Source organism: Equus przewalskii, chromosome 6 (assembly GCF_037783145.1).
Source record: "Equus przewalskii isolate Varuska chromosome 6, EquPr2, whole genome shotgun sequence".
NCBI lineage: Eukaryota > Metazoa > Chordata > Mammalia > Perissodactyla > Equidae > Equus > Equus przewalskii.
The window spans coordinates 80,548,963-80,576,559 of NC_091836.1; the positions used below are offsets into that span (position 1 = coordinate 80,548,963).

Here is a 27,597-nt window from a genome sequence, read left to right on the forward strand (position 1 = left end):
CTCCCAGGTTTCCAAGGGTAGCTATTTCGTTATTTTAAAGTGTAAGGAAATGTTTTTAAAGCCTGTCAACGCTTATTCTTCCATCAGACCCCATAGAAAAACACTTCCCAGGGATGTAGTTTCCCAAGCCCTCTTCTTGCAATAAACGCTGCCAAAGAGGCTTCTGGACAGAACTGCTACTTGAAAAAAAATGATGCTTTTTCTTGGAAGCTATCCCTGAAGGGGTCTGCTTTGGGGTCAGCCCTAAGAAGCACTTGAAGCAATTTCCCTGTTTGAAAGGGATTCTTCATAACCCTCAGAAGGCTGAGCAGGAAGATTCATCTGGCAGAATTCCAAGGACAGACCAGCCGGGCTAGAATGTCTGGAAGCCTTTCATGAAGAAAAAGTGAAAAGGTTGTTTTGCAGGGACTTGAGATTTGCTGAAATAGCTGTTTACCCACAGGAAACCCAGAAGCAGCAATGGCGCCAAGCTCAGCAAACGAGCCATCGCATACAGGGGACCCAGATTTTCCTTGGACCCCAATGGGAGTTGGCTTCCTTACAGGATATTCCATGAGGATCGCTTTGTAAACATGTGGTCATTGAGATAAGAAAGCATCTTTTAATGGTTCCAACCAAATATAGCTTATTCCTGTTTATCTCAAATCTCATATCAGCCAACAGGCCTGATTAATATTGTCCAAACGCAGGCTAGTTTGGGCTTAAGACAAAAAGGAAGAAAAGGAAGAAGTCAGGCCTGGACATAGTGGGATTGGGGAAGCGGAGCCAGGCATAGGCTGGTCACCAAGAGTGTGGCAAACTCTCATTGCTCACTAGCATCTGGGTGCTCCTCCATATCTCTCAGCCTCCCTTGCAGTCAGAAGGGAACATGTGAACAGCTCAGGCCAATGCAATGAGAGAGGGAATGGCAGCTGTCACCTCCCGGCCAGGGTGGGTAGGCATCCAGTGTGGGAAGCCCATGAGCGCTTCTACCCCTTTCCCTCCAATCTGCTGGATGTTTATAAGCCAGGAGGACCTTGAAGTTCAAGGATGGGAAATCCACAAGAGAAGCCACCTAAGTCTGTCAGTCACTACTTGGAGAAAGGCTGCCCAGGGGACATCATACCCTTCAGGGCACTGTGACGTGAGCAGGAAATAAACTTGTCCCGGCTTCAGCCTCTGGGGTTTGGGGGCTGCTATTGCAGCCTGTGATCATGTCCCTGATTATACAAGCTGCCAGCGTTTTAAGAGGAGAGGTGATCAGAGAGGCTGGGGCCCAGCAGCCCTGACAGCCAGGGGTTCAGTCTATTGTGTGGGACTTTGTAGCAGAAGCTTCCAGGCATGAGGAGAGATTGTCCGGAAGGTGACAGCTTCCCAAATCCAGGTGATGAGTGCATTCAGAGCAGGACCGTCTAGAGGCTGATGATACAGAGAGCAGATTTAGTCCCAAGGGGTGAGAGACGGAGCCTCCAGGGGTAGGAAGGGTGTTAGGACCCCTGCAAAACAGCCTGCAGGTGAGAGTCTGCTTCAAGTTCAGAAGCAGTGCAGAGGTCAAAGGACAAAGCGAGAAGCCAGCAGGGTGGACAAGGGAGAGGCTGGGGCGTGGAGATCACACGCAACTCTGGGTTCCTCAGAAAGCCCCAGAAGGCAGCTCTGTGGCAGCTCCACAAATCCCAGTGAGCCAATGAGGCCAGGGCTGCAGCCGCACCTCCAGCCCTGGTCAGGTGACAAGAATCTAGACAGAGCCGGCCCTCACAGCTTCCCATTGCATAACGTTGGGAAGGCTGGGCGGTCCGGGTGCGGGCATTTCTATGGAACCCAAACCATAGAAGCCCCAAGCTCAGAGACGGAAGTGCTGGCCAAGTGCCAAAGCAGGGTCCCATTGACACGTGTGCTGTCTATTCTAGTCACTTCTTTGTTTTGAACTAAGATCTCTGGCCCTATTACCATCACTGATGCTGCCAGAGAGTGATAATGAGCCTGAATGTCACAGGGACTTGGGGAGCAATTTTCTGACATCCAAATAAAAATCTCCCTGTCCCCGGTCGGAGTCATTTTTATCAGCTAACGTGGTACATCCGTTTACTTGGGAGTGTTTGGAGCCCTCTCTGGTGAGTTAAGTCCCTTTGAACTGCTGTGAATGCCTTCTTGTGGACGCGTTCAGAAAAGCTCGCTCTATCCAGCTGCTATTCAAAGCTGATCCCCTGGACTATGTTTCATTTATACTTTGCTATATGAAGATGAACCACTTACTCATTTAAAGTGTTTCCTTTTTTATGTCTTTAATCAGAGACTATTTCTCTCCTCTCTCAGAAGCTTAATCTAATCAGAAACAAATCCCATACATATGAATGGCTCATTAGCATGCCCCAATTAAATTGAAATTGGCTGTCCATACCAGATGCCCCTCCAAACGGGTGACACTAGTCCAAAGGATGACTCTTTGCACCCATGTCCAAAGAGTATTGCCCATAATAAGTCAGGGGGGTCCCTTCTGAAAGGTAGGGCAACCAGGAATCACTGGAGGAAAGGATACACTTTGTCACCCCCTAGCACAGCAGGCCATCTGACAGGTGACAGGTGACCCATGTGTCACTGAGACCACATAGGTGGGGAAGTTTGGCAGTTTGGCAGGCCCTGGCTGCAGACATTAGAGGAAGCTATGTGTCTGGCCCCACACTGGGTCAGTGGGACCCTCAAGGTTATCATTCAGATGATAAAAATGAAGCTGAGACACTGAACACTCTCTCACTCAGAAATATTTGTTTTAAGGAGCTTTCCTCTTACTTCATTGGAATTCAGATTAAGAAAGTTGATGTGCTGGGTCTTTGCTTAAAGAGATTTGCCCTTTTCATACCCATCAAAATGAATTGTCAGCTTGGGTATCATCTCTGAAAGGCACCTACAGCAAACTCACGTTAAAAATGGGATTCACGAAAGAAATCAGCAGTGCAGTCTAGTGAACTTAAGGGGACCCAGCAGAGTACCTCCCACCAGTTCCTGGGTGAGCAAGCTGAGGTTCGAGGTCACATGATCATTGAGGAGCAGACTAGGAACGTATCCAAGACCTCTGCCTCTCGGGAGACAGGGGGCACTGCGGTTCAGAGCACAGGGTCTGGGGTTACATGGTCTTGGTGGCAAGTCCTCCATTTCCCACTTGCCGGATTGGTGATTTTAGGCAATCACCTTCTAACACTCAGTTGCCTTGTCTGCAAAATGGAGACAAAAATGACACATTGCAAAAATAGTTGTTGTGAGAATTAAATAAGGTAATGTACGTGGAGGGTTTACTTCAACACCTAGCGCGAGTTTAGAGCCCACTCGGTATTAGGTATAACTATTACCACTGTAAGATTCCGTTGATGATAAGACTCGCCATTGATGTAATAAGAGCTTTTCAGGGCAGGAGGAAACATGACATTCCTCTGAGCTCGAGATTTATATATCCAGCCGCCTACATGTCACCTCCACCTGTGCTTGCTCAGCCATTGCCAGCTTACTTTGTCCAAAACCAAGTTCTTGATTTCCTTCCCTGCCACCCCATCTTGTCCCTTAGTCTTCCCTTATCCACCTAATAGCCCAAGCTGAAACCTACATAAATAATTATGCAATTCCTCCATAATTATGTCCTTTTCCTCCCTCTCCACATGCAATAATACATCGGCAAATGCAGTCAGTTCTACTTCCTAAATAGAGCTTAAATTTTATCACATAGCTCAATCTGCACAGTCAATATCCTGCCCGAGCTGCCATTATCTCTGTGCGGACAACGCTATCAACAGCCTCCTAACAAATCTCCTCGCTTCAACTCTTGTTGTCCTCCAAACCATCTTCTAAAATTATAAATCAGATTGTGTCCCTTCTCTGATTTAATTCAACAATTATTTATTGAGCGCTTACTCTGTGCCAGGCACTGTTGGGTGAGATGGGAATTTTGTCACTGAACAAAACATACAAAATCCCTGACTTTCTGGAACTTACACTCTGTGTTTCCATTGTAGCATTTGCTATGGACTGAATTGTGTCCCCCGACAAATTCATAGGTTGAACCGCCCCCCGATGTGACTGGATTGGAGATAGAGTCTTCAAGGAGGTGACTAATATTAAACGACGTCATAAGGGTGGAGGCCTGATCAGACAGAACTGGCGTCCTTATAAGAACAGGAAGAGATGCTGGAGCTCTCTCTCCACCGTGTGAGGACACAGCAAGAAGGTAGCTGTCTGCAAGCTGGGAAGAGAGCCCTCGCCAGAACACGATCATGCCGGTACCCTGATCTCAGACTTTCAGCCTCCAGAACTATGAGGAAATAAATTCTTGTTGTTTCTTTGTTGGTTTATTTGATTATGGCAGCCTGAGCTGACTAATACAGCACTTATTGAAATATATCCACTATACATCTACTCTCCGGAGGTTTAACAGACGTTGCTGACTCCTAGGTTTTTTGGGCTTCTATTTTTGCTTTTTCCCCCAAATGAGGAAATTAAACATTGATACATTACTATTATCTAATCTACAGCCTATAATCAAATTTCATTAATTGTCCCAATAATGGCCTTTATAGCTATTTCCCTCTTGGTCTCAACTTTTTAAGAGGCAAAAATTTCCTTCAGTTTGACTCTCAAAACCCTTTATCAATTGTTACCTCTTGCACATACCTTATTAATCCTACTTTCCTATGGCTCCCTCATTGAACACAATTAAAAAAACATAAGTGTGAAGACCCTTCCAGAGTCAAATTGTCCATGGGCACACTCTCTCTTCTGCTCCCCTCCATTTCTAGCTAATTGCTTCATTACGTACTTTTTTAATTGCTTTGTTCTTTAGGGATTAATTCTGCACTTATCTTTACTAACCGTAAAACTTTTACAACGTACTGTTAAGCTGCGTCTGTTCGGTGGCTGGTTTGTAATTGCAAAGTCACTCTGTGGCTGGTGTGCTAGAGATAATGCGCTACGGCAAGGAAGCCCTCCTCTCAACGTTCTCTGATGCCTGCGGGCTGCAGCGCATGGCAGAAGAATTGGTTCTGGGCTGCTCGGGGTGCCGAGCTTCCCTTATACAAGGAGATCACAACTGGGGATGAGCGCCAAACCCCACAAGTTTAGGCCTCATAGGCCCCAGGTTGCTCAGACCTCAAGGGCCCCAGGAATTTCAGGCCCCGTGGTCCCATGAGGCCACACCTAATGGCACACATTCCAGCAGAGCAGGAATAGCTGACCACCTAGAAGGAAATGAAAATTTCAACCACTCTCTCAAGGTCAAGTCTGTGATGTCCCAGGGCCTGGGCACTTGGCCTTTGCCCACAAGTGGGCACTAGGTCACCCTCTCCCTCCATTCGTGGTCAGATAAAATCTCTAAACTCCCTGCCTCCTATCAATCTCCATCTGCTCCCTCCTTAGCCCTTTGAAATGTGTCTTCTCCTCCACCTCTTGACTCCACTTGTCCCCTCAAAGGCTTTCTTCCAGCTGCACCCAGATGCCCTTTCTCTGCTCGCACTCCCCTAGCACAGGGTGGGGATTGAGAGGCGCTGGCATCAGATAGAACTGAGTCCAAATCCAAGATCCCCCACTCTTTCTCTCAGGGACCTGGGCAAGGGACTCAACCCCTCTGAGCCTCCGTGTTCTCATCTGTACAATGAGGGTAATATTCTAGCCTCTTGTAGTTCTCAGGAGGAGTAAACGACATACAGCATAAAACTCACTAGGATGTAAGTTCTCTGAGGGCACAACCTGGACTGTCCTGTTCATCATTTTATACCTAGTGCTTAGCACAGTGTCTAGTACTAAATAAATAAATGCACTAAGAAAAAATAACTATTCAATAAATGGTAGCTGCTATCATTAGTATTTATCTTAGCTTGGCTATTGCACTCCTGAAATGTCGCCTTCCCCTGACATCTGTGATTTTCCACCAATTCAGCTCTTATCTTTCTAGTCAATTCTTCTCTGTAACTATGGGCACCACCCTGCCCCCGCCCCCATATCCTATGCCCAGGCTCCATTCTAGAATCTCTCCTCAGTCCAGCTTTCATCTCACTGGGCTCCTCCATTCTGTTGCCTTCACTGGGCACACAGAGAGCACTGATGCCCTTGTCTGGCCTCCAAGTCTTCTCTTTACCTTAAGCTGTGTAGTTCTGGCTTCCTATTGAAGGCTCCAAGTCTTATATTTCTCAGTACCCTAATGCCAAGTGCATAACACAAGTAGCATAATAAGTATTTACTGTATGAATGAATGGATGAATGCAAGCTTTTTGGTTATTTCCATTGCTATTTCTAATACCAAACTTGCCCCATTTCCTCCCTCAAACTACCTCTCTATCCCAAACACCCCTTTCTTAGCCAAGGGCACCTACAAATCTCCCATCATCTGAGCTTGAAATCTCAACGCCATCTTTGTTGGGCCTTCAATAACTCATTTATAAGGACCAGAAAAGGCTACGTCTTGACCTCCAAAGATCATTCAAACTATTGCTAACATCCAACACCACGCTAAGGGAACACGCGGACAATGCCTTAGCTAAAGCTCTGAGTCGCTGGGAAAATTTCCTTAGGAAGCACAAAAGCCCCGCAAGCTTGAACGCTGTGTTTGGTGTCTTCTGAAATCTTTGGCCTCAGAAGACCACAGAGATGAATACTTATTCCATTGTACAGCTGTCCGCATTCTGTAGGCTTTCCCCACGACAGCGGGTGAAGGACAATGCCAAAGCAGATTCCAATTCATGACAAAATGATATCAAACAGTGGCAGGGCTCACTGCCCCATCCACACAACACACACACACACACACAGGGATGTGTTTTCCAAGCTCTCAGGTTATTCTGAGCTCTAGCTCCAGCTGGCTGGGGCCAATCATAACATATATAAGCAACCAGAGACTAAAATCCAATTTAAGGTGTTTAATTTTCTCTGTCTCCAGGGATGGGGGGTAAGAGCATCTGCTCGCAGCCCTTCTCTACGAGATGTGGCCTCTGGAGGTTTCCCGAGACCTTTCAGCTGAGCAGGAATGCCGGGGCCCGCACCCCTTCTCTTCCTGCTCAAGTTGCTCTAACTGTGCCGGCAGAGACTAGCTGGTTTACCTGAACCTGCCGTAGCCTGTGTTTTTAATGTTCTTCCTGGCTGGGTGAGAACAGCCATGATGCTAGCAGCAAGCTGAGATCACTCAGAACTCTAAGCCCAAGGCCTCTGGGGAGAACCACGTAGTCCCCCGTGTGCCTCACTACACAGCAGGCTTGACAAGCACACATTAACCTACCTGGACCTTCCACACTGTAATTTTAATGAAGTCTCTAACCTTTTAGCCCTAGATATATTTTGTAAAAGTCTCGAATAATGGCGACGCCGGTCCTAGGCAGTTGCTGCAGTGCCTTCTTTGCTTTCTCTCCCTCCTCTGTGTCGCTGGCTCCTCAAACCCAGATTCCTCTCTTCCTGTATGTTTCTGGTCCCTCTCATTTGGCAGTTCCTCAGTTTACCTCCTTGCTGACTCTCTGGACTCAGCTTTCAGCTCAGCTCTGGTCTCTCTCACCCCCTCCAGTTTTGAAGTCTCCTGTGACCCCAGCTGAAGACACGGTGTAGTATTATCTGATCCAGGTGCCAGCCCCCATGAGGGATTGAGCTGAGCCATCAAGCACTGCACGGTTCTGTGGTCATTTTCCAAAGCAGTGTTGGCCCAGGCTAGCTCCTGAAATGAAACTTTACGTCATGGATGATCGTAAACCCTGAAGGCAGAGGTGGATAAGCAACGGGACACAGAGGTAAAGCATGAGCCTTGAAACCATTCAGGCTGGTTCTAATCTTGAGTGATGTTGGGAGGTATTCTACCCTGTTACCTCCAGGTTCCTAATTTACAAAGTGGGGGTAACAACGTGGACCTCACGGGGCTCATTAAACATTAATAAGATAATATATACAAAGTGATAAGCCAATAGCATACAATAAATGGAAGTTCCTCCTCTCACTATTATTATTATTAACATTATTATGATCATCTTCCATCTTCCTTGTGGCCTAATACTGCTACCAACTGTGGAGCATATATCCGCTTCGTGAAATAATAATCTTCTTCTGTTGCCTAAGAGTTTATGTCACTAAATCAAATTGTAGACATTTCAGACCTATAAAGGCCAATGGTACTAACCAAGGAAATGTTAGTATGAACTCTCTCAGCCTCAGGTCATCCGCCATAAAGGCACTTTTTCCTTTTACTTAAGTCAGTGATGAAAACGTTGGACAAGTCAGGATGAGCAAAGAGCCCACTCACGGCTCCTTCTGGATTGCCAAGGACCAGTTCTTCTCCATCTGATAGCTCTACCTTATCTGTCTCTGGCTCTGTTTTAGCCCCATGTCTCGTTACAGACCCCTAGCTCCCAGCCTCAGAGTTCAGCCACAGTCACGCTCTTTCTCAGCTGTCACTCCCCTCCTGTCCCCCCAGCTCTCTGGAACGCCTGTCCTCTTCACCACCTGAACAATGTACCCTCATTCCTTGGATCCAGCCTAACCGTCACCTGCTCTCTGAAGCCTCACCCAGCTCCCAGGGGTGGGTGGGCACTCCCTCTTGGGTGCTATTGTAATGCACATAAGCTCCTTCATCCTCGCCATTTTGACCCTGAGTGGGCTGTGCCCTACTGACTGTTTTAATCGAATTATATTCACAGCAATGAATTTTCATCTAGAAAGTATTTTCTGGAGTAAATGTCACTAAGGCAATTTAATTCTCTTGGTCAATTTTCTATATAATGTAATCAAAACATATTTCCCTTTATGCTAATTTTCCAGTTTTATTTTACTGGACTTTTTTTCAATGGGGTTAATACGTTTTTGCATTGATTTTACAACTAAGATATGATTCATCTATCAGCATTTCTTATCCACATCGCCTTTTATAATTATGGCCTCCAACACAGAGTTTTCTTCGGTGGTCATGATTTGAACCAAGTTCAGCTTCCCTGCATCAAATTTTGAAGATGTAAATTATATGACTACTCATTTCTTCAATCAATTTTTTAGTTTTTAAAATTTTTACTGTGTTCATTTTTGTTTGTTGCTTTAGTTTGTGTTGATTATCTTCATTATTACTCATTGTTTGGAAAAAGAATAATAGTTTGCATTTTAAAAATTTTTTTTATTTTTTAGGAATATCGCAAGAAAAAGAGTGAGCAGTTTCTCTGAGCTGTGTAATTACTATGGTTGCCATTGGTAGATCAAAGAACACGGAAGTCCTTGAAGTCAAAATGGTGAGGGTTTGGGGGATGGAGTCAAAACATCCTGTTTAAGCTCATGACATTTTCTATAATCTATTAGACTAGAGCTTAGAAGACAGTAAGTCTCTAAGCTCTCTCTCAAGCTAGACCAAGAGCCACTCAAAAATAGGGTCTGTGTCATTCATCTCTAGTTTGCCAGCACCTGGCAGGTGGGTATTTGAAGAATGAAGGAATGAATACCTAAATAGATGAACCCACAAGGAGATCATGGGAAACGTTCAAAATGATTTCTTCTTGAAGGCCATTACACTGTGCCCACCTGTATAAGGCATAGTGGCTTCTGAAGCCACTCTTCCTGGATTCATATCTCAGCTTTACCATTTACCAGTCATGCGACCTAAGGCAAGTTATATCACCTCTCTCTGCTTCAGGATATCGACCTGGAAGGGAGGATAACAAAAGTACCTGCATCACGAGGTTGCTGCCAGGATTAACGGAGGTAATATATGCAAAGTACATAGGACAGGAGGTCACACAGAATCATTGCTACATTACTGGTAACTAATAGTATTAGGGTCATAAATCTCATCTGTCTGTCTAGTGATACCGAGAGGTGGGCATGTTAACGTCCTATAATGGGGACTTCACTATTTCATTAAACATCCTTTCCTATTTTTTAATAGTTCTAATATTTGTTTCTTATATTGAACTGACAACTACATCCATTACAGCTTCCACCCCGCTGTTCATAGCTCTATCCTTCTGAGACTTATAGACTATATTCTCTTATATTTGACTGGCTTTCCAATTCAAAACCTGTTCATTTGAGTGCATTCTATGTTTCAAGCATCAGTATCAAAATTAAGTAGCTGTAAATCCTGACATCGAGTATTTTGAAGTCCAGCCAGGAAAGAAGAGGGAAAGATACTGTTTGTGTCTCTCACAGATCTTCTCCTCCTTTGAATCCCAGATCTCCATGATACACAGTTGGAAGCCAGAATCCAACTCACGAACATAACATAACTTACAAACATTTGTAAGTTTGGACTTACAAACATAATACAAAGGCTATCTAATTGAAACTGTGTGATATTAGTGCATGAACACACACACAGATCACTCGAATTGGAATAGAAAATCCAGAAACAGACCCAGTAATACAGTGATTTAGCATATGATAAAGGTAATATTGCAAACCAGGGGGGAAAAGATGTTATTCTCAATAGAAGGCGTCAGGATAACTGGATGGCCTTATAGAAAAGTACAACGTTGGGTCCATCCCTCACAGCAGATTTCAGGATCAATTCTGAATGAATTAGGTTAAAATGTAAAAGATACAATCATACAAGTATTAGAAAAAGACATCGGTGAATTTCTCTATAACCTAATAGTGGGTAAACTTTTCTCCAACAAAACTCTGGAAACAAGAAGGAAGAAGATTGATACATTTGCTTACATTAAAAAAAAAAAAAAAAGCCTTTGCATGGCAAAAGAAAACACCAGAAGAAAAATCAAAAGACAAGCAAGAAAAGACAAGTAACAAACTGGGAGCAAATATTTGCAATGTATATGATAGGCAGAGTATCGCCATCCCTAATGTGTCATGAGATTCTAAAAATAGAGAAAAGACTAACAATCCTATAGGAAAATGGGCCAAAGATATGAAAAGCTCATGGAAAAAAGAAATGCAAATAGCCTTAATCATATGAAAAGCTGTTCAACCTATCTCTTAATAAGAGAAATGCAAATTAAAGCTACTTTAAAGCCGTTTCTCATCTGTCAGATTGGCAAAGCCCCAAATATTCCACAGCATACTTTGCTGGTTGGCTGTGGGGAAGCAGGCACCCTCACTATTCCTGGTGGCAAAGGATAACCCCTCTGGAGGGACATTTGATGATGTCCAGCAAAATGACACATGCATTTGCCCTTTGACTTCACAATTCCACTTTCAGGAATCTATTCAAATAATAACTCAGTAAAAATATGAAAAAATGTACGCACAAGACTATCAATTATAGCCTCAAACTATGCCCTCAAAAGGAAACTGGAAATAAACTATGGAACTATGTTCATGCATTGGAGTACTATGCAGCTATAAAAAAGCAATGAGGAACACCTCTACATACTTCATAAAGTGACCTTCAGAAAAATTTATATAAAGTCAAAAAAAACAGATAGTAAAAAGTCTACATAGTATTCTACCATTTATCTAAGAAAGAGGAGACTTGAATATGTATATATTTCCTTATATTTTTTTGAAGTGTAAAATAAAACAAAAAAATGTTTATGCTAGAGGTAGGGAGGAAACAGGATGCAAGAGGACGTGATAGAAAGTAGACTTTTCTGAATATATTTTCTTTGTAGATTTGACTTTGGAATTACATAAACATTTACATAATTATAAAAAATTAAATATGAAGAAAGCAATTCCTAAAACTCAAAAGCAAAAGGAAACAAATGAACCTGTTTATCAGGTTGGTGGATAATCACACAGAGAGGAACTATTCTAGACAACTTGAAATCCCAGCAATGTGACTGCACATCTCTACCGGAACAGAACCCAAAAAACAAGAAGAAATGCAAAAAAAATTAAACTCTTTCTAGTAATCCTACTGTTTGTAGTAGTGTTCTGAGACAGTTGTTTGCATACTTGGGAATAAAATAAACAAGTAATTATGCTGGTGTCATTAAGAACCAGAATTTTTGGCATGGGAGAAAGGAAATGATAGATGTAAGATTGATGAGGTTAAGTAAAAACCCTATAATCCTAAATTCGAACCAGAGAGATCATTATGAGCACCACTGTGGACCTACACCACTCGCCATGCTGTGGTGGTGACCCACACACCAAATAGAGGAACACTGGTACAGACGTTAGCTCAGGGCAAATCTTCCTCAACAACAACAAAAGTAATAATAATAATAATAATTTCTAGCTCTAACTACTGAAAAGACTTAGAAATATGGACGAACTCAGTAGCAATAAGCACCTCTAGTGTCTAGATTGTGGTTTTAAATACCATTTCTCACCAAAAGAAACCTGGGCTCCACAGGGAAATGGCTGACCACAGGTCTGGAGCAGGAAACGCATAGATGAGCCTGGAACATCCTGATGGCAGGGAAGCCATAAAAGAGGCAAAGGACTCAGAAACTGTTGTCAATATGCTCCCAATGACCAAAGGTGGAAAATTTGCAAATAATAATGCTATTAAAAGCAATGAATCTAAACATGTCAAATATATTTAAATCCATTAAGTTCACAATAATACTGAAAACCTAATTGGTCCCCTTTGGAAGATGGTAGAAAGTCAATTCATTATTTTGAAAGCTGTCAAAGAATTATTTATTCTGACTCTTCCTAACGAACTTTGTTGTACTTCTGGGCAACCAAAGAATGGATGATGGTAAATGTCTCTTTATAACAGTTATCCCAGCTAATAATGAGGAAGGGAAAATAAGATTAAAATATCACCATTTGCAACCCCTAATGAATTACTGGATCTAGGCAATAATGAGCAATGGCAGTAGCATCACAAAAGGGGAGACAGTGAGACAGTATACACCTCGTGATGGAAGTACACAAACACTGCCTACAAAATATTCTTGCTACAAAACTGAACCTACATCTCTTGATCTAACTACTGATTTAGAAGAAGTACATGGAACAGAAGGACATGTTAAATGACATCAGGGGAATGCAATCAGGAAAATCTAGACTGTGGGAGTCTCTATAGGACAAATGACCTGATCTCTTTAACAATAAATTACAAGGGGTAAAAAAGAGATGGAGAGAGAAATTCAGTGGACTGAAAGACATATTGACCAATTGGATCTTGATCTGAGCAAACAAACTGTAAAATAAAACAAAAAATTATAAGAGAATTGGGGAAATTTGAACACTGATTGAATATTTGATGGTATCAGGGAATTCTTTTCTTTCTTTTTTTTTTTTTAAAGATTTTATTTTTTCCTTTTTCTCCCCAAAGCCCTCCGGTACATAGTTGTGTATTCTTCGTTGTGGGTCCTTCTAGTTGTGGCATGTGGGACGCTGCCTCAGCGTGGTTTGATGAGCAGTGCCATGTCCGCGCCCAGGATTCGAACTAACGAAACACTGGGCCGCCTGCAGCGGAGCACGCGAACTTAACCACTCGGCCACGGGGCCAGCCCCTCAGGGAATTCTTTTCAACATTTTTAGGACTAAAAATGGTATTGTGGTCATGTTTTTAAAAAAGTTCTTATCTATTTTAGATGCACATTGAAATATTTTTTGGTGGTAATGTCTGGGATTTGCTTCAAAGTAACTGGAGTTGGGGGAGGATTGGGCAGGGGGAGAGAGAAAGGCAAGTTGTCCATGAGTTGACAGTGTTGAAAGTGGGTGATTGTTTGCAAGGGGATTTATTACACTGTTCTTTCTATTTTTGCATATGTTTGAAATTGTTCATAGTGAAGAGGGTTTTGTAAATCCCATTTATGATAAAGTATCGGGAATACGAAGTGCAATACTCCAGATATATTACTTGCTGTAGAGGACATTTGAACCCAGGTTCTAAATCCCCTTCCTATATGAGGGACTGCATCATGTGTAATTCTTGGGCCTGTGGAACCTGAAAGGAGGCATATACGACCTGTCTCTGTCCCATGGAAGCTAAGGCGTGGGCCGATAAACCTAGGTTTAGCCAATTGCATGCTCTCACTCAGGACTTTGAATCTTGGTAAACGTCACCAAGACCCAAGAAGCAGCGCCCAGTATCCAGTGGTAGGACCATCTAGTCACGGCAGTGGGGTAGGGGTATTATCCTAAAGAGACTGTTCTTGCCACATGGCTTTGACTGTGGTTTCTGCTGTCTAGCCTCTCTTGGTTTCCGTTTGTTTTCTGAATCTGCTTCTCCAGACTTGTTAATTCTTTGAGCTATCCAACAGCCTTCCAATAAATTCCTTTTCTCTTTAAGTTGGCGTGAGTCAGTTTTCTTTGCTTACAACATAGATTCCTGAGTTTTTTTGAATAAAAATTCAGCAGGACTATAATACATATAAATTAAAACATTTTAAAAAGTAAAGCACTATATAAAGTGTATGGTATGCAACATATATATCTACGTGTATAGGTAGATGTGACCATGTTTTGTATAGAGCACTTTATAGTTTACAAAATACTTACATTGATTTCTATTATCCATATTGTTAAAATTATGATTATAATAATGAAATAATAGAGCATAAGAATGACGTTTTATTTATTTATTATTAATGATGCCAAGTTTTTTGGCAACATAACCATTTTTAATCTTATAACACTATTAGGATAATAATATCTGGCTTGCCTATAGCACCTGATTGCTGTGTACATTAAATAGGATAATCACAGGGAAAGAATTTTGAAAGCACAGATGAAAGGCATTGCCATCATTACTTAGTTGATATAGAAGCTCCAGACGAACCTAGTCCGGGAACTAAGGGATTTTTGATACCTGCTGTCTATGCAATTTGTGAAGTCTACTCCTCCTACTGTTTCCACACCTTCCTCGCTTCCTTCAGCCCACATGTCCAGTGGAACAGCCAACAGCATTTCCTAGGGCATCTAGAGATACTGGAGTCTCCATGGCTGAGAGGGAAGATTTAAGAGAGGTGACAAAAACTGATAGACCAGGACAACAGAAAGATGTCATGAATTTAGAATAAAGTCACTGTCTGAGGTCCTGAGAAATCTCAAACACAAATTTCTGCTTTTTTAAGCTATTAAATAAGGATACTCAGATAAGGAGGACCTTGATTGATCCATGGGACCCCAAGGCCAAAAAGTGGAGCAAGTGAGCTGGATTTGCCCCTGCCCTAGATGTTGCTCAGCTAGACAGAGAGAAGGGGCAGAATCGCAGGGAGAGATTCAATGCTCAATCAGACCTCACGATGGGCTAGGCAAGAGCAAGAAGAGGCAAGGCTGGCACTGGAGCTTGGATAATCCGGGGGAGCCAGGATAAAGGCAATGATCCAGCCTTTGGAGCAGGTGCTAAAAGGCCAGTCAACTTGGAGGATGAAAAAGCTGTGGAAGAGGCAGCAGAATGGCAGACAATATTCTGAAGAGACAGATGATAATGAATGTTCCAAGACACAGACACTAAAATGCCAATAAGAAACCCCAAGTGAGTAGAGCTTAGACATCTAGACGAGGAGTCCGTGGCTTGCAGCTATGTCCAAGTGGGTGTCCAACAGAGACTCCTGTCTAGTAGACTCTCTTCTGTGTGATAGCTTCCAAAGAGCTCAAGCCAGTCAAGAGCCATCTACAGCCGGGGCAAGACAGAGAGGAGGTCTCTTTCATCTGAATGCCTGCTCTGGACACTATGGGGAGGGCGCTGGTGGCAGTCATGGTGGCATTCTTTTCCTCTCCTTCCCACTTCTATGGTTTTCATTCCAGAAAGGTGGAGACAGCTGTTATTTATATTAAAGAATTTAATTTCAAGGAACACTAAACAGGCTAGACTTCCAGATCAGTTTCCCCTCTTTCAATTCCATATAACTGAAGAGTTTTCTCTTTCAGTATCAAAAGTTTACTAAGTTTTACATTTTCTAAAGATATCTTTAGGTATGGTTATGCTCCCTTTGTCTTACTGAACAGAGTACACAGAATACAATTCAGACTTTTCTTTATGACTCAGGACTATCATGAAGATCATCAATAATTGTGCTGTACTGTGTTGTGCTATAAACCCAGGGGTCTGCCTGGATGTCTGGCTCTAGAAGAAAGAGACCCAAGACAGTGTGCTCAGTCACTTAGTATCCACTCTGCAATCTGTGTTCAAACGATTTGCAGAAGTTTGGAATAATTTGTTCCTTGAAAGTTTAGCAGGGCTTGATGGTAAAGACATCTGGTCCTAGTTTTTTATTTGTGAGAATATATTAAACCCACTGGTTCAACTTCTTTAACAGTTATAGGATAATTTTGGTTTTTGATTTCTTCCTGTGTCAGTTTTCATAAGCTATATTTTTCTACAAAGTTGTTCTTTTCATCTCAGTTTTCAAATTTTGGCATAAACATTCCTCATATACTCTGTATCAACTATAATTACGGCCCTTTTTCCATTCTTAGTATTGTTCATTTGTGGTATCTCTCTCTCTCAACCCAGCTAAAAGTTTATCAATTTGATTAGTCTTTTCAAAGAATCAAGCCTAGGCTTTATCAGTCCTTTGGCTTTTATCAGTCCTTAATAAAGAACTAATATTAGTCCTTTATTCCTTTCATTAATTTCTGTTCTTATCTTTATTATTTTCATCTACAGTTTTTATTCTATTTTTTTCTAACTACCATATTTAGCTTATTAACTTTCAGTTTTTCTTTCTAATATAAGAATGGGATGCTATACAATTTCTCTTTTTTTGCAACATGTATTATTTTATTTCTATAGAGGTACAATTGACATATAACATTATACTAGTTTCAGGTGTACAATGTAACGCTTCAATATTTTTATACATTGTGAATGATCACCACAATAAGTCTAGTTAACAACCTGTCACCTTACATAGTTACAAAATACTTTTTTCTTGTGATGAGAACTTTGCAGATTTACTCTCTTAGCAACTTTCAAATATGCAATACTGTATTATTAACTATAGCCACCATGCTGTACATTACTTTCCCATGACGTATTTATTTTATAACTGAAAGTTTGTACCTTTTGGCCCCCTTGACCCATTTCTCCCATGCCCCGCTCCCCACCTCTGGCAACCACCAATCTGTTCTATGTATCTATGAGCTTGGGTTTTTTTTGTTGTTGTTGTTATTGTTTTTAGAGTCCACATATAAATCAGATCATAGGATATTTGTCTTTCCCTGTCTGACTTACTTCACTTGGCATAATGCCCTCAAGGTCCACCCATGTTGTCACAAACAGTAAGATTCATTCTTTTCACGGCTGAATAATATTCTATTGTATATATATATACACCACATTTTCTTTATCCATTTATCCATCAATGGACACTTAGGTTGCTTCCATATCTTGGCTATTGTAAATAATGCTTCAATGAACATGGAAGTTCATCTATCTTTTTGGTTAGTGTTTTTGTTTTCTTCGGATAAATACCTAGAAGTGAAATTGCTGGATCATATGGTAGTCCTGTTTTTACTCTTTTGAGGAATTCCATACTGTTCCACAGTGGCTGCACCAATTTACATTCCCATCAACAGTAAATAAGGGTTTCCTTTTATCCACATCCTCGCCAACACTTGTTATTTCTCGTCATTTTGATAATAGCCATTCTAACATGTGAGGTGATATCTCCTTGTGGTTTTAATTTTCATTTCCCTGATGATTAGTGATGTTGAGCATCTTTTCACGTACCGATTGGCCATCTGTATGTCTTCTTTCAAAAAATATCTATTCGGATCTTCTGCTCATCTTTTAATTGGATTGTTTGATTTTTTGCTATTGAGTTGTATGAGTTCTTTATATATGTATTTTGGATTAACCCCTTATCAGATATATGATTTGCAAATATTTTCTGCCATTCAGTAAGTTGCCTTTTCATTTTGTTAATGGTTTCCTTTGCTGTGCAGAAGTATTTTAGTTTGATGAGGTCCCACTTGTTTATTTTTGCTTTTGTTGCTTTTGCTTTTGGTGTCAGATTCAAAAAGTCATTGCCAAGAACTACGTCACGTTGTTTACCACTTATTTTCTTCTAGGAGTTTCACGGTTTCAGGTCTTACATTCAAGCCTTTAATCCGCTTTGAGTTTATTTTTGTGTATCGTATAAGATAGGGGTCCAGTTTCATTCTTTTGCATGTGGCTGTCCAGTTTTCCCAACACCATTTATTGAAGAGACGGTTCTTTCCTCATTATATATTCTTGGCTCCTTTGTTGTAAATTAACTCACCATATATGCATGGGTTCTCATGCATTTATTTCTGGGCTCTCCATTGTGTTCCATTGATCTATGTTGCTGATTTTATACCAATATCATACTGTTTTGATTTACATTTTTTCTTAACTACTATTTTAGCTGCATTTTGCATACTGTAATATGTAGTATATTTGCCGTCGTTCAGTTCAAAATATTTTCAAATTTCCAGTATAATTTCTTCTTTGACTTATGAGTTATTCAGAAATGTTTCACAATTTCCAAAAATATGGCTTTTGTCTATAATTTTTGGTTATGGATTTCTAATTTATTTTATTATGATCAGAGAACATGTTCTCTATGATGTTAATCCTTTAAAATTTGTTGAATCTTGTAGTTGTTAGATGCAGTGTTCTATATGTGCCCATTAAATTAAAACTATTAACTGTGTTGGTCTGTCAATTACTTGGAGAAATTTATTAAAATCCTCCACTACGTTAGTGGAGTTATCCATGTCTTCTTGTAATTTTGTCAATTTCTACTTTATTTAAATTAAAGTTATGCAATTAGCTGCCTAAAAGCTTATAATTGTCATATATTCCTGACAAACTGCACGTTATATCTTGTAGACATATATATAAATCTTCTTTACTTATACTAAAGCACCTTGTCATAGCATTTTTTCTAATGTTAATAAAACTACAGTGAGTTTCTTTTGATGATATTTGCCTGTTAGGAGTTCTTCCATCCGTTTATATTTTAAGCTTTCTGTATTATTATATTTCAGACATGTTTCTTATAAATAGCCTAGCGATAATTTTAAAAATCTAGTCTAAAAATGTTTGTCTTTTAACTTAGTGCATGCAAATTTACTGTATTTACTGATATATTTGGATTTATTTCTACCATCTTATACGTTTTCTCTTTGTACCACCTGTTCTTTTTCTATTTATCTCTTTCTTACCATTTTATTATTTCATTACTTTGGAAGTTATGCTTTCTATATCTACAATTTTCATGGTTTTCCTAGAAATTTTAATCGCTTATTTTTTTTAAAGATTTTGTTTTTTCCCTTTTTCTCCCCAAAGCCCCCTGGTACATAGTTGTGTATTCTTAGTTGTGGGTCCTTCTAGTTATGGCATGTGGGACGCCGCCTCAGCACAGCCCGATGAGCGGTGCCATGTCCGCGCCTAGGATTCGAACCGATGAAACACTGGACCACCACAGCAGAGTGTGCAAACTCAACCACTCGGCCATGGAGCCGGCCCCTTAATCGCTTATTTTATCAAAATTTAAAGCCAACCAGTATCCTTTCCATCCTCATTAATAATACAGGCATTTTAGAACACTTAAATTACGATCACCTCTCCCAACTTATTTGCGATTGTCATCATGCATTGTCATTTTAATGTGTTTTTATAACCCCACAAGGAATTACTATAGCGTCATCTACCATCAATATCTCTTTAGATTTATTCATGTATTTACTACTTTTTGAGCTAATCTTTTATCTCAGCTTTCCTTCCAGGTTCATTTTCCTTATACCTGAAGTATATCCTTTATAATTTATTTTAGTGAGGATCTGTTAGTGGCAAACTCTTTCAGTTTTTGTGTATTGGAAAATGACTTTCTTCTACCCTAGTTTTTGAACAATATTTTTATTGAGTATACATATATAAGTTGATAATTATTTTCTCTCTACATACTTAAGATATTATTTCATGGTCTTCTGGATTCCATTCTTGCCACTGAAAAGTCAACTGTTATTCTAATTATCATTCAATTTTAGGTAGTCTATCTTTTCTCTCTGACTGCTGTAAGATCTTCTCTTTGTCTTTGGCTCTCCGCAATTCCACTATGATACGTCTAAGTGTGAATATTTTTGTATTTATCCTGCTTTGGACAGGTTGACTTCTTGAATCTGAGGGTTGGTGTCTTTCACCAATTTGGGAACATTCTCAGTTATTATCTATTCAAACATTGCTTTTGCCTAATCCTCTTTTTTTATCATTTCCTTTCAAATTCTAAGATATTAAACCCTCTCCCTCAATTCTACATGGCTCACAACCTCTTTATTTTCATATTTTTTGCCTTTGTCTTCCTGGGCTGATTTTGAATAGTTTCTCCAGATCTATTTTCCAGTTTACTAATTTTTTTCCTTTAACAATATCCATCTAATGGTTTAATCCATTTATTAAGCTTTTAATTTCTATTTTTATATTTCTCATGTTTGAAATTCCTTTTTTTTTTTTTTTTTTGTTAAAGCTTGGCACCTAGGCTAACATCTGTTGCCAATCTTCCTTTTTTTTTTTTAAGGATTGGCACCTGGGCTAACAACTGTTGCCAATCTTTTTTTTTTTTCAGCTTTATTTCCCAACCCTACCCTCCCAATGCCCCCCCCCCCAACCTCCATACATAGTTGTATATCTTAGTTGCAGGTCCTTCTAGTTGTGGGATGTGGGACGCCACCTCAACATGGCCTGACGAGTGGTGCCACGTCCGCGCCCAGGATCCGGACCCTGGGCCGCTGCAGCGGAGAGCTTGAACTTAACCACTCGGCCACGGAGCCAGCCCCTATGTTTGAAATTCTATTTTTATTCTAATATGATGACTGATCTTTTTTTATAGCCTCTTGCTTCTTATTCATATTTTAAATCTCTTCTTTTACTTATTTAAATAGTATACAACTTTTTTATTTATTTATTTATTTTTTTATTAAGGTTATGAAAGTTAACATCCTTGTGAAATTACAGTTGTACATCATTATTAGTCATGTTGTAGGTACACCACTTCACCCCTAGTGCCCTCCCTCCACCCCCCTTTCCCCTGGCAACCACCGATCAGTTCTCTTTGCCCATATGTTAACTACCACCTATGAGTGGAGTCATACAGAGTTTGTCTTTCTCTGTCTGGCTTATTTCACTCAACATAATACCCTCAAGGTCTATCCATGTTGTTGTGAATGGGACGACTTTGTCCTTTTTTACGGCTGAGTAGTATTCCATTTATACAACTTCTTTTATATCCTGCATGTGACAGATTCAAGACTTGAGGACTCTGTAGATCAAACTTGACTGTCTGATGATTTTGCAGGTGTTTGCTCTTGGCACTTTCTTTTTCCCTTGTCTGTTTTGTGATTTTTTTAAAAAGTGAACTCACATTTCTTGGACCTCTAGGTGTGGGACGTTTTGTGCCCTGAGTTAAAGGGGTCTTTTTCTGGAGAGGATTTGCATACATTTTTGCAGATGCCTAAGAATTTGCAAAAACTTTATGTTAAATTCCACTCCTGAGATTTTCTGGACCATGCAGTCTTTTGATTTTAAGTTATAAACCCAAGGGAGGGATTCACAGAGGGGAATTTTTCTTCTCCTCCCCGCACAAGATTGAGAGGCCATCTTCACTATAACATGGGGGGGTGAGGGTGGGAGCAACTCTAGCTCATCTTTATAGTAAAATACTTGGCCTTTGGAGCCCCAGCTTTATGGGGGGTAAGTGGGATTATTTTAGTAGACTTTTCGTCTTGGGCAAGTCTTAGGCTTTATATCTTGTCCTCCACACTTTATGAAATTCAGAAATTATAACGTTAACGTTACCAGGTTCTCCAAATACAACAGACCTGGCCTTTTCTAGGTTCCCTCTTTCACTTAGGTTTCCGTCTCTGTATTAAACTTCCTTGAATTGTTATAATGGGGCACCACAAACCACATCACCTATAACAACAGAGATTCGTTCTCTCACAGTTCTAGAGGTTAGCAGGCTGAAATCAGAGGCTGGCAGGGCCATGCTCTCTCCAAAGCCTCTCGCGGAGGATCCTTCCTTGCCTCTTTCAGCTTCTGGTAGCTCCAGACATTCCTTGGCTTGTGGCATCGTTACTTCAGTCTCTGCCTCCATCTTCACATGGTCATCTTCCCTCTGTGTCTGTCTGTATCCAAATCTTCCTTCTTTTATAAGAACACCAGTCACATTGGATTAGGGCCCACCCTAACCCATTGTGACCTCATCTTAACCTGATTACATCTGCAAAGACCCTATTTTCAAATAAGATCATATTCACAGATACAGGGGGTTAGAACTTCAATATATTTTGAGGGGACTCAATTCAACCCATAAAAGCCTCTAACAATTTCTTAATTCCTTGCCAGCTCTTGAATACTTTCTTGTATATTCTAGCATTTTCATAGCCACCATCTATGCAGTCTTTCTGTCTCCTATTCGGTGTTCACTCTTATTTCTCATTCTTTTCATTCTCCTTGCCCACAGCAGTTCCCTTCCTCTCCCCACCTGAGTTGTGGACTTAGAAATCAGGAGGACAAAAGGCCAATTAGAATTGAGTGCAAAATAAGAAAAAGGCTTTAAATAGGGCCTCAGTAGACATGATTGTGAATAAAGTAGAAGGAAATTACTGCATGGACATTTTAATACTTTTTTGTGGATGCTTAAAGGACCTTTATCCTAGATCACTGTGGCATATCTGTCTAGGCTTTAGAATCATAAAGATCTGGGGTTGAATCTTTTCTCTACCTTTTATAAGTTGGATGACCTTGAGAACATATGTAAACTCTTAATTTCACAATTTCCTCATCTGAAAAAAGGATATATTATAGTAACAGCTACTTTTTAGGGTGTTTTGTAGATGGATGCAAAGTGCCAAAGCAGGTACTGAATAATTGTGCAAACAATTCTGTTTGTGTGTTCCAAATGGGCAAGGACTTTGAATAAGCTGCCTCTGAATATTGAGGTGAGAAAAGCACTGTCTCTCATTTTTACGCACAATCCTGTGGGGTAATTGAGGGGAGATCCTAGACCAGGAGAGTGAGGCACCGAGATGTTAACTCACAGAACATGAAAGAAAATGTGGCTAACCACGCAAAATGTGGAAATCTATTTTGGAGATGCTCGGCGCTCTGTATCCCTTAAAGGGGGACTGAATCCGAATTAACCAGCCCCTCCTTCTGTTCTCAGCTCGGCCAGCCAACAGGTTGTTGGGCCCCTGCTTTAAAAGCCACCTTTCCTTCAACTCCTACAGCACTTCACCTCCATCAAGCGGGAGGGAAGTGATGGAGGGAAAAAAAAAAAAAAGCCAGTCAACACTTCATACTGCATTTTATACCCCAAACACAAAACCACCCAAAGATTTTCAACAAGTATTTGAAAGCCTCCCCCAGGCCCACACTCCAGACCAGCTTTACAACCTAGGGAGGAAAACGCAGACTGCTCCCATCACCGTATGACGGACTCTCATACGTGTTGGAAGCAGAGTTCACAAATCTAATTCCTCTCTCCGATCCCAGACACCTTCACCCAGGGAGCATAAGTGACAAGAGGCGGTCCTGTCTGCTCAGCCAATTCCCGGCGGCAGCTCCTAGTGAAAAATGTTGTTTGGGGGAGAGAATTTATCTAGAGCGCTGCTGAAAGGAGACGGTGAGGATGCAAATGGTGAATGAATGCCCCGTGCAGGGCCAGCTGGAGAAATGAGGTGATTATGCAGGCGCTGTCCTCCATGAATAGATTAGCTCCCCAATAAGCCCATGCATTTTGACTTCCTCCAAAGCAATTTCTCTGGGTTTCAGTGAATACGGGTGTCTGGAGGTGTTTTCTAAGCTCGCCTTCAGACAAACTGCTCCCACTGCCAGTCCTCAAAGCCCGAGTGTTAAGTCTGGGCGACAAGTCAGGCCCACATGGTGCCTGCAGGCCGCTGCAGGAGGGAGATGCTCACTGCAGGTGCCCAGTCTCCCCTCAGGGCAGGGTGAGGGCTGTCCAGCAGGTGGGAGGGCCGGGAAGGTTGGAGTTGAGAGGAGGGGGTATCCAAGCTGGAGTCCTTGAGTGGGAAGTGAGCATCAGGAACTAGAGATGCCAGATGCAGAGGCTAAGGCTAAAGGGGCAAGAGTGGGGTCCCTACTAGGAGCCAGCCAGATGCTGGGGTGGTCTGCACGGAGGGCTGGCAGTGAGGAGGAACGTCTTGGATGACTGCCATGATCACCAGCAGGTACCAGGTCCCCTCCAAGGGCTGAAAGCCTGTAGTGCGTGGGTGTGTCAGGCCGCTTAAAGATCCCCATGGAGAGGACCGTGGGGACCATCACGGGGACAAGCCACAGCTCGAATGTTGGGTTTTTCATGAGGATAGAAGCACAACCTGAACAGAGGGGTAGGCTTCCCTCTAGGATGAGGCACTTCATTGTATCCATCATCACATTCACACAAACTATCAGGGGACCCAACATGTCCCTTAGCATGGGGGATGGGTTCATTTTGGAGTTATCTTTTCATAGGCCCAGGGAAAGGGGCCAGAGCCTAGGAAATGTTTCAGTAGGATGAGAAATTAAATGGTGCCCGTTGTGGATTCACACCATGTGCTGGATAGTCACAAAGGGCCCTGTACCCTGGGGCAGGATGGTGGCTACCTCCGGAGAATGGTGTGAGGCATGAACGGGCCTGAGGGTTGGACCAGCATGTGGTGGCGTCCGAAACCAGCATAGTGTGAGCCCGGCTGTGTTTTGCTGTTTATGTACCATGAGCTTATTTCCCTGTAGCCCTCTCTTGACAGTGTCTTTAGGAAAGTTGTGTGGGTCACTGTGGAGGAGACAGGGAATACCAGAGTGAGAAATCCCAAGAGGAGGTGGCTCTGGGGGGAAGTGACTCTGAGGGTCCCTCTTGTCCAGCCCACCTTGGTGCCTGCAGTCTTCTCCTGGAGCTCACCTTCACTCCCCCCAAGGAGCCTGTGTTTGGCCTTGGGAACAACAAAGAGGTTGTTCCCTTGAGTTGGGAGCTCAACTCTCCCATGTCCCTTCCCACCTCCAGCCAAAGCGGTTTCTGAAGTCTTTTTCTTCCTGAAAATTCTATGAGTCCCATCCTGTGTCTCCATCCTGTCCTCATCAGCCCTAATCACACACGCATGGGCCAAGATTAGGGACTGGATATTCAGAATCAGTCAATGGCCCTCAACTTTGATCCCCATTTCTCCACCCCCCAGGCTCATTCGCCCTCTGGGGAGCTGAGCCAAGCTCTGGGGGTGGGAACCCCTGCTCACCCTGATCCCGAGCTCGACGTTCTCGCCTCCGTAGACCTCCATGCCCTCGTCCAGTAAGCCGATCTCCTGGAAGTACTGCCGGTCCACAATGAAGCAGCCAATGAGGGCAGGGCTCCTGCAGGGGTGTGGGGAGACGGGCCAGCAGTTAGCGGAGGGGCTGTGTCATGGCGGTCGCCAGAGGAGTGAAAACAGTGGTACCTTCCTACCAGGAGGATCTGGTTCTCTCAGGGACCCTCCTGGGTCTACCCTCACCAGCTGCCCCAGGGAGGCTGTTTCATTGGGCAGTGGTAGATAGCTCTTGTCCTGGGACCAGCCATCATTCCCAGTGGTGCCTGCGTGTGTGTTAGCAGAGAAGGAGTGCGCAGTCTGCTAGTGGGGATTGAATGTCTGTCTCTCCAGCTGCCCTGACCCTGAACTCTGAGCTGCATAGCCAGTCTCTGTTTCTACCTGGGCACCCATGCCAACTTCCCCATCATTCCCCAACTAGGGTTCTGCATGCCAACCTGGCTCCATTTAGAAAGATTCGCTGGGGCTTTGGACAGCCTGGTAAATAATTTGGATTTTTATCGGGAGGGAAAGGAGTACCAACAAGGAATTTTAAGCAGACAGCAGTATGAGCAGATCCATGTTTTTAAAAAGAATACTCAGGCAGCTGTGGGGTGACTGACTGGAGGAGACTGGGTGGAAACTGAGGAATCCACTTGGGAAGCTTGTTGCTATATCTAGGTGACAAATGATGAGGACCTCGACCAGAGAATCTGGAATGGAGATAGGGATTGTCAAAAGACGTATTTTGATGTAAAATAAACAGATGACCTACGAGAGTGAGGGAGGAACCTGGAGGCTTTCTCTCTTGGGTGGCGGTGGGGTGAGGGCCACTCATCAATCCGGGGTATACAGAAGAAGCTGGTTTCAGAAGGAAGAAGCATTCTGTCCTGGGAAAGCTGATCTTAATGCCTGGGGGACCCTAGGGGGAGATCCAACAGGCAGGGTGCAGAGAGCCGGCCTGGGTCTGGAAATTAGCAGGGGGCTTAGGCTGGAGCAAGACATTAACACCCAGTAGGTCCTTTCCTTATTGAGAGTGTGAGCATGGGGCTTGCCGGCTACACGCAGACACCCAGCCCAGGACTTCACAAGGAGCGAGCCACGTCAGGTGAAGCAGCAGGAGCGCACGTGGACTGCCTCTCTGCCAAGAGCATTAACTCACACAACTGACTTTGAATTGTCCCACTGCACACGGCTACCGTTTCTAGCCCTTGCGTAGCATCTTATCAGCTGGTGGCTGAAGGATTTGGAGGGAAAGAGAAAGAAAAGGAGAAATAAAGAATTCTTGGCAATGAGAAAACATGCAAATGGACCCATTTTTGAAACTGGAAACCATCAAGGTGGAGAAACAGCTACAGTATTTTGTAGGCCATTTCTTTGGGGAATGCTGATGCAGGAAGCCACTCAGGCAGAGACTGGAGCTTGGGGCTCCCTGCCTCTCCTCCTTTCATACCACAGCATTTTACTCTGAATGGCCTCGCCATCCATAGACCACGGGCATCTGGGAGGTCAATCTACCTCAGTCCACTGCTCCTAAAGCAGGTCGAGTTCCTGCTCTGGTAGGGGACGCCTGACCTTGGCCTTGGATGTGAGCGCTATGGAAAAAAATCCCCTTTCTGGCTGTGTGTCTCTGAGAGAAACTCCCTAACCTCTCTGAACCTCTGATTCCATATCTATGAAACGGAATCAACCATAACCTTAAGAGGATTAAATTAAATCATGGAAAGCACTCGAAATCTCTGGGATGTAACTGGTACTCGAAAGATCATTTAAGGCCTTCTCCATACAGCCAGGCCCAGTCAGGGAAAGAACAGAATCTTGAACAGTTACTCTGGGATGAGCACAGGCCACCCGAGGCAGTCTATTATTTATTAACCAGCCAGGGCATAAAGTGGACCCAATCACCCTGAAAGTGTTATTGATTTATACCTTGCCTCATTCCCAAAAAGATTAGAAATAGCTTACAAGAAAATGTAAAATACATTGAAAAGCAAAACAGATAAATGTCTGAAAAGACCAAAAGTTCATTACAAATTGGGGGCCATTTAGAAAGCATGTGCAGCCTTAGGTCCTTCATAGTTCTTAAAGTGAAAGCACAAAGTTGACTCTGAGTTTCCCAGTGGCCAAGGTAAAAATGAACATCCATGGTCTTAGAAATAAGGTTTACAGTTTCCATGTGAAAATCTCATACTAATTCCTCAGGGATGGCAAGACTTTCTTTGACTATAGTCAGTTTGAAAGGAATTTCTCATGTCAGTCTTAAAGAAGTTACTTCGGGATGTAGTGAACAACCATCTCAAAGACATCCCTTTAGGACGTAATAGAAGATATCTCTGGGCTCTTTTTATAACTTACATCATGTGTGGACAAAGCACTAAAGTGAAGCTCCAAGGAAATAGGAGCCGAGGTGGGAAAGATAAATTTGTAGAACCCACAGTTTTCGATGGGGCTGTCTTCATGTAGGGATAAAACCAGGAATGTTCTTCTAAAAACCTTCCATTAATACCATTTCTCTCGACC

At 42.4% G+C, this 27,597-nt stretch overlaps 1 protein-coding gene across 7 annotated transcripts in view; it reads right to left on the minus strand.

Annotated features, from left to right (window-relative positions):
• Window positions 1-27,597, minus strand: part of GALNT18 (polypeptide N-acetylgalactosaminyltransferase 18) — a 351,784-nt gene that overhangs the window by 81,111 nt on the left and 243,076 nt on the right. For all 7 annotated transcript variants that reach the window (XR_011541200.1, XM_070624315.1, XM_070624314.1 and 4 more), the window contains exon 6: window positions 25,033-25,147. Coding sequence is in view for 6 of the 7 variants with exons in the window: in XM_070624315.1 (XP_070480416.1) it covers window positions 25,033-25,147 (115 nt within the window). In the remaining variant the exon portion in view is untranslated. The remainder of the gene's footprint in view (window positions 1-25,032; window positions 25,148-27,597) is intronic.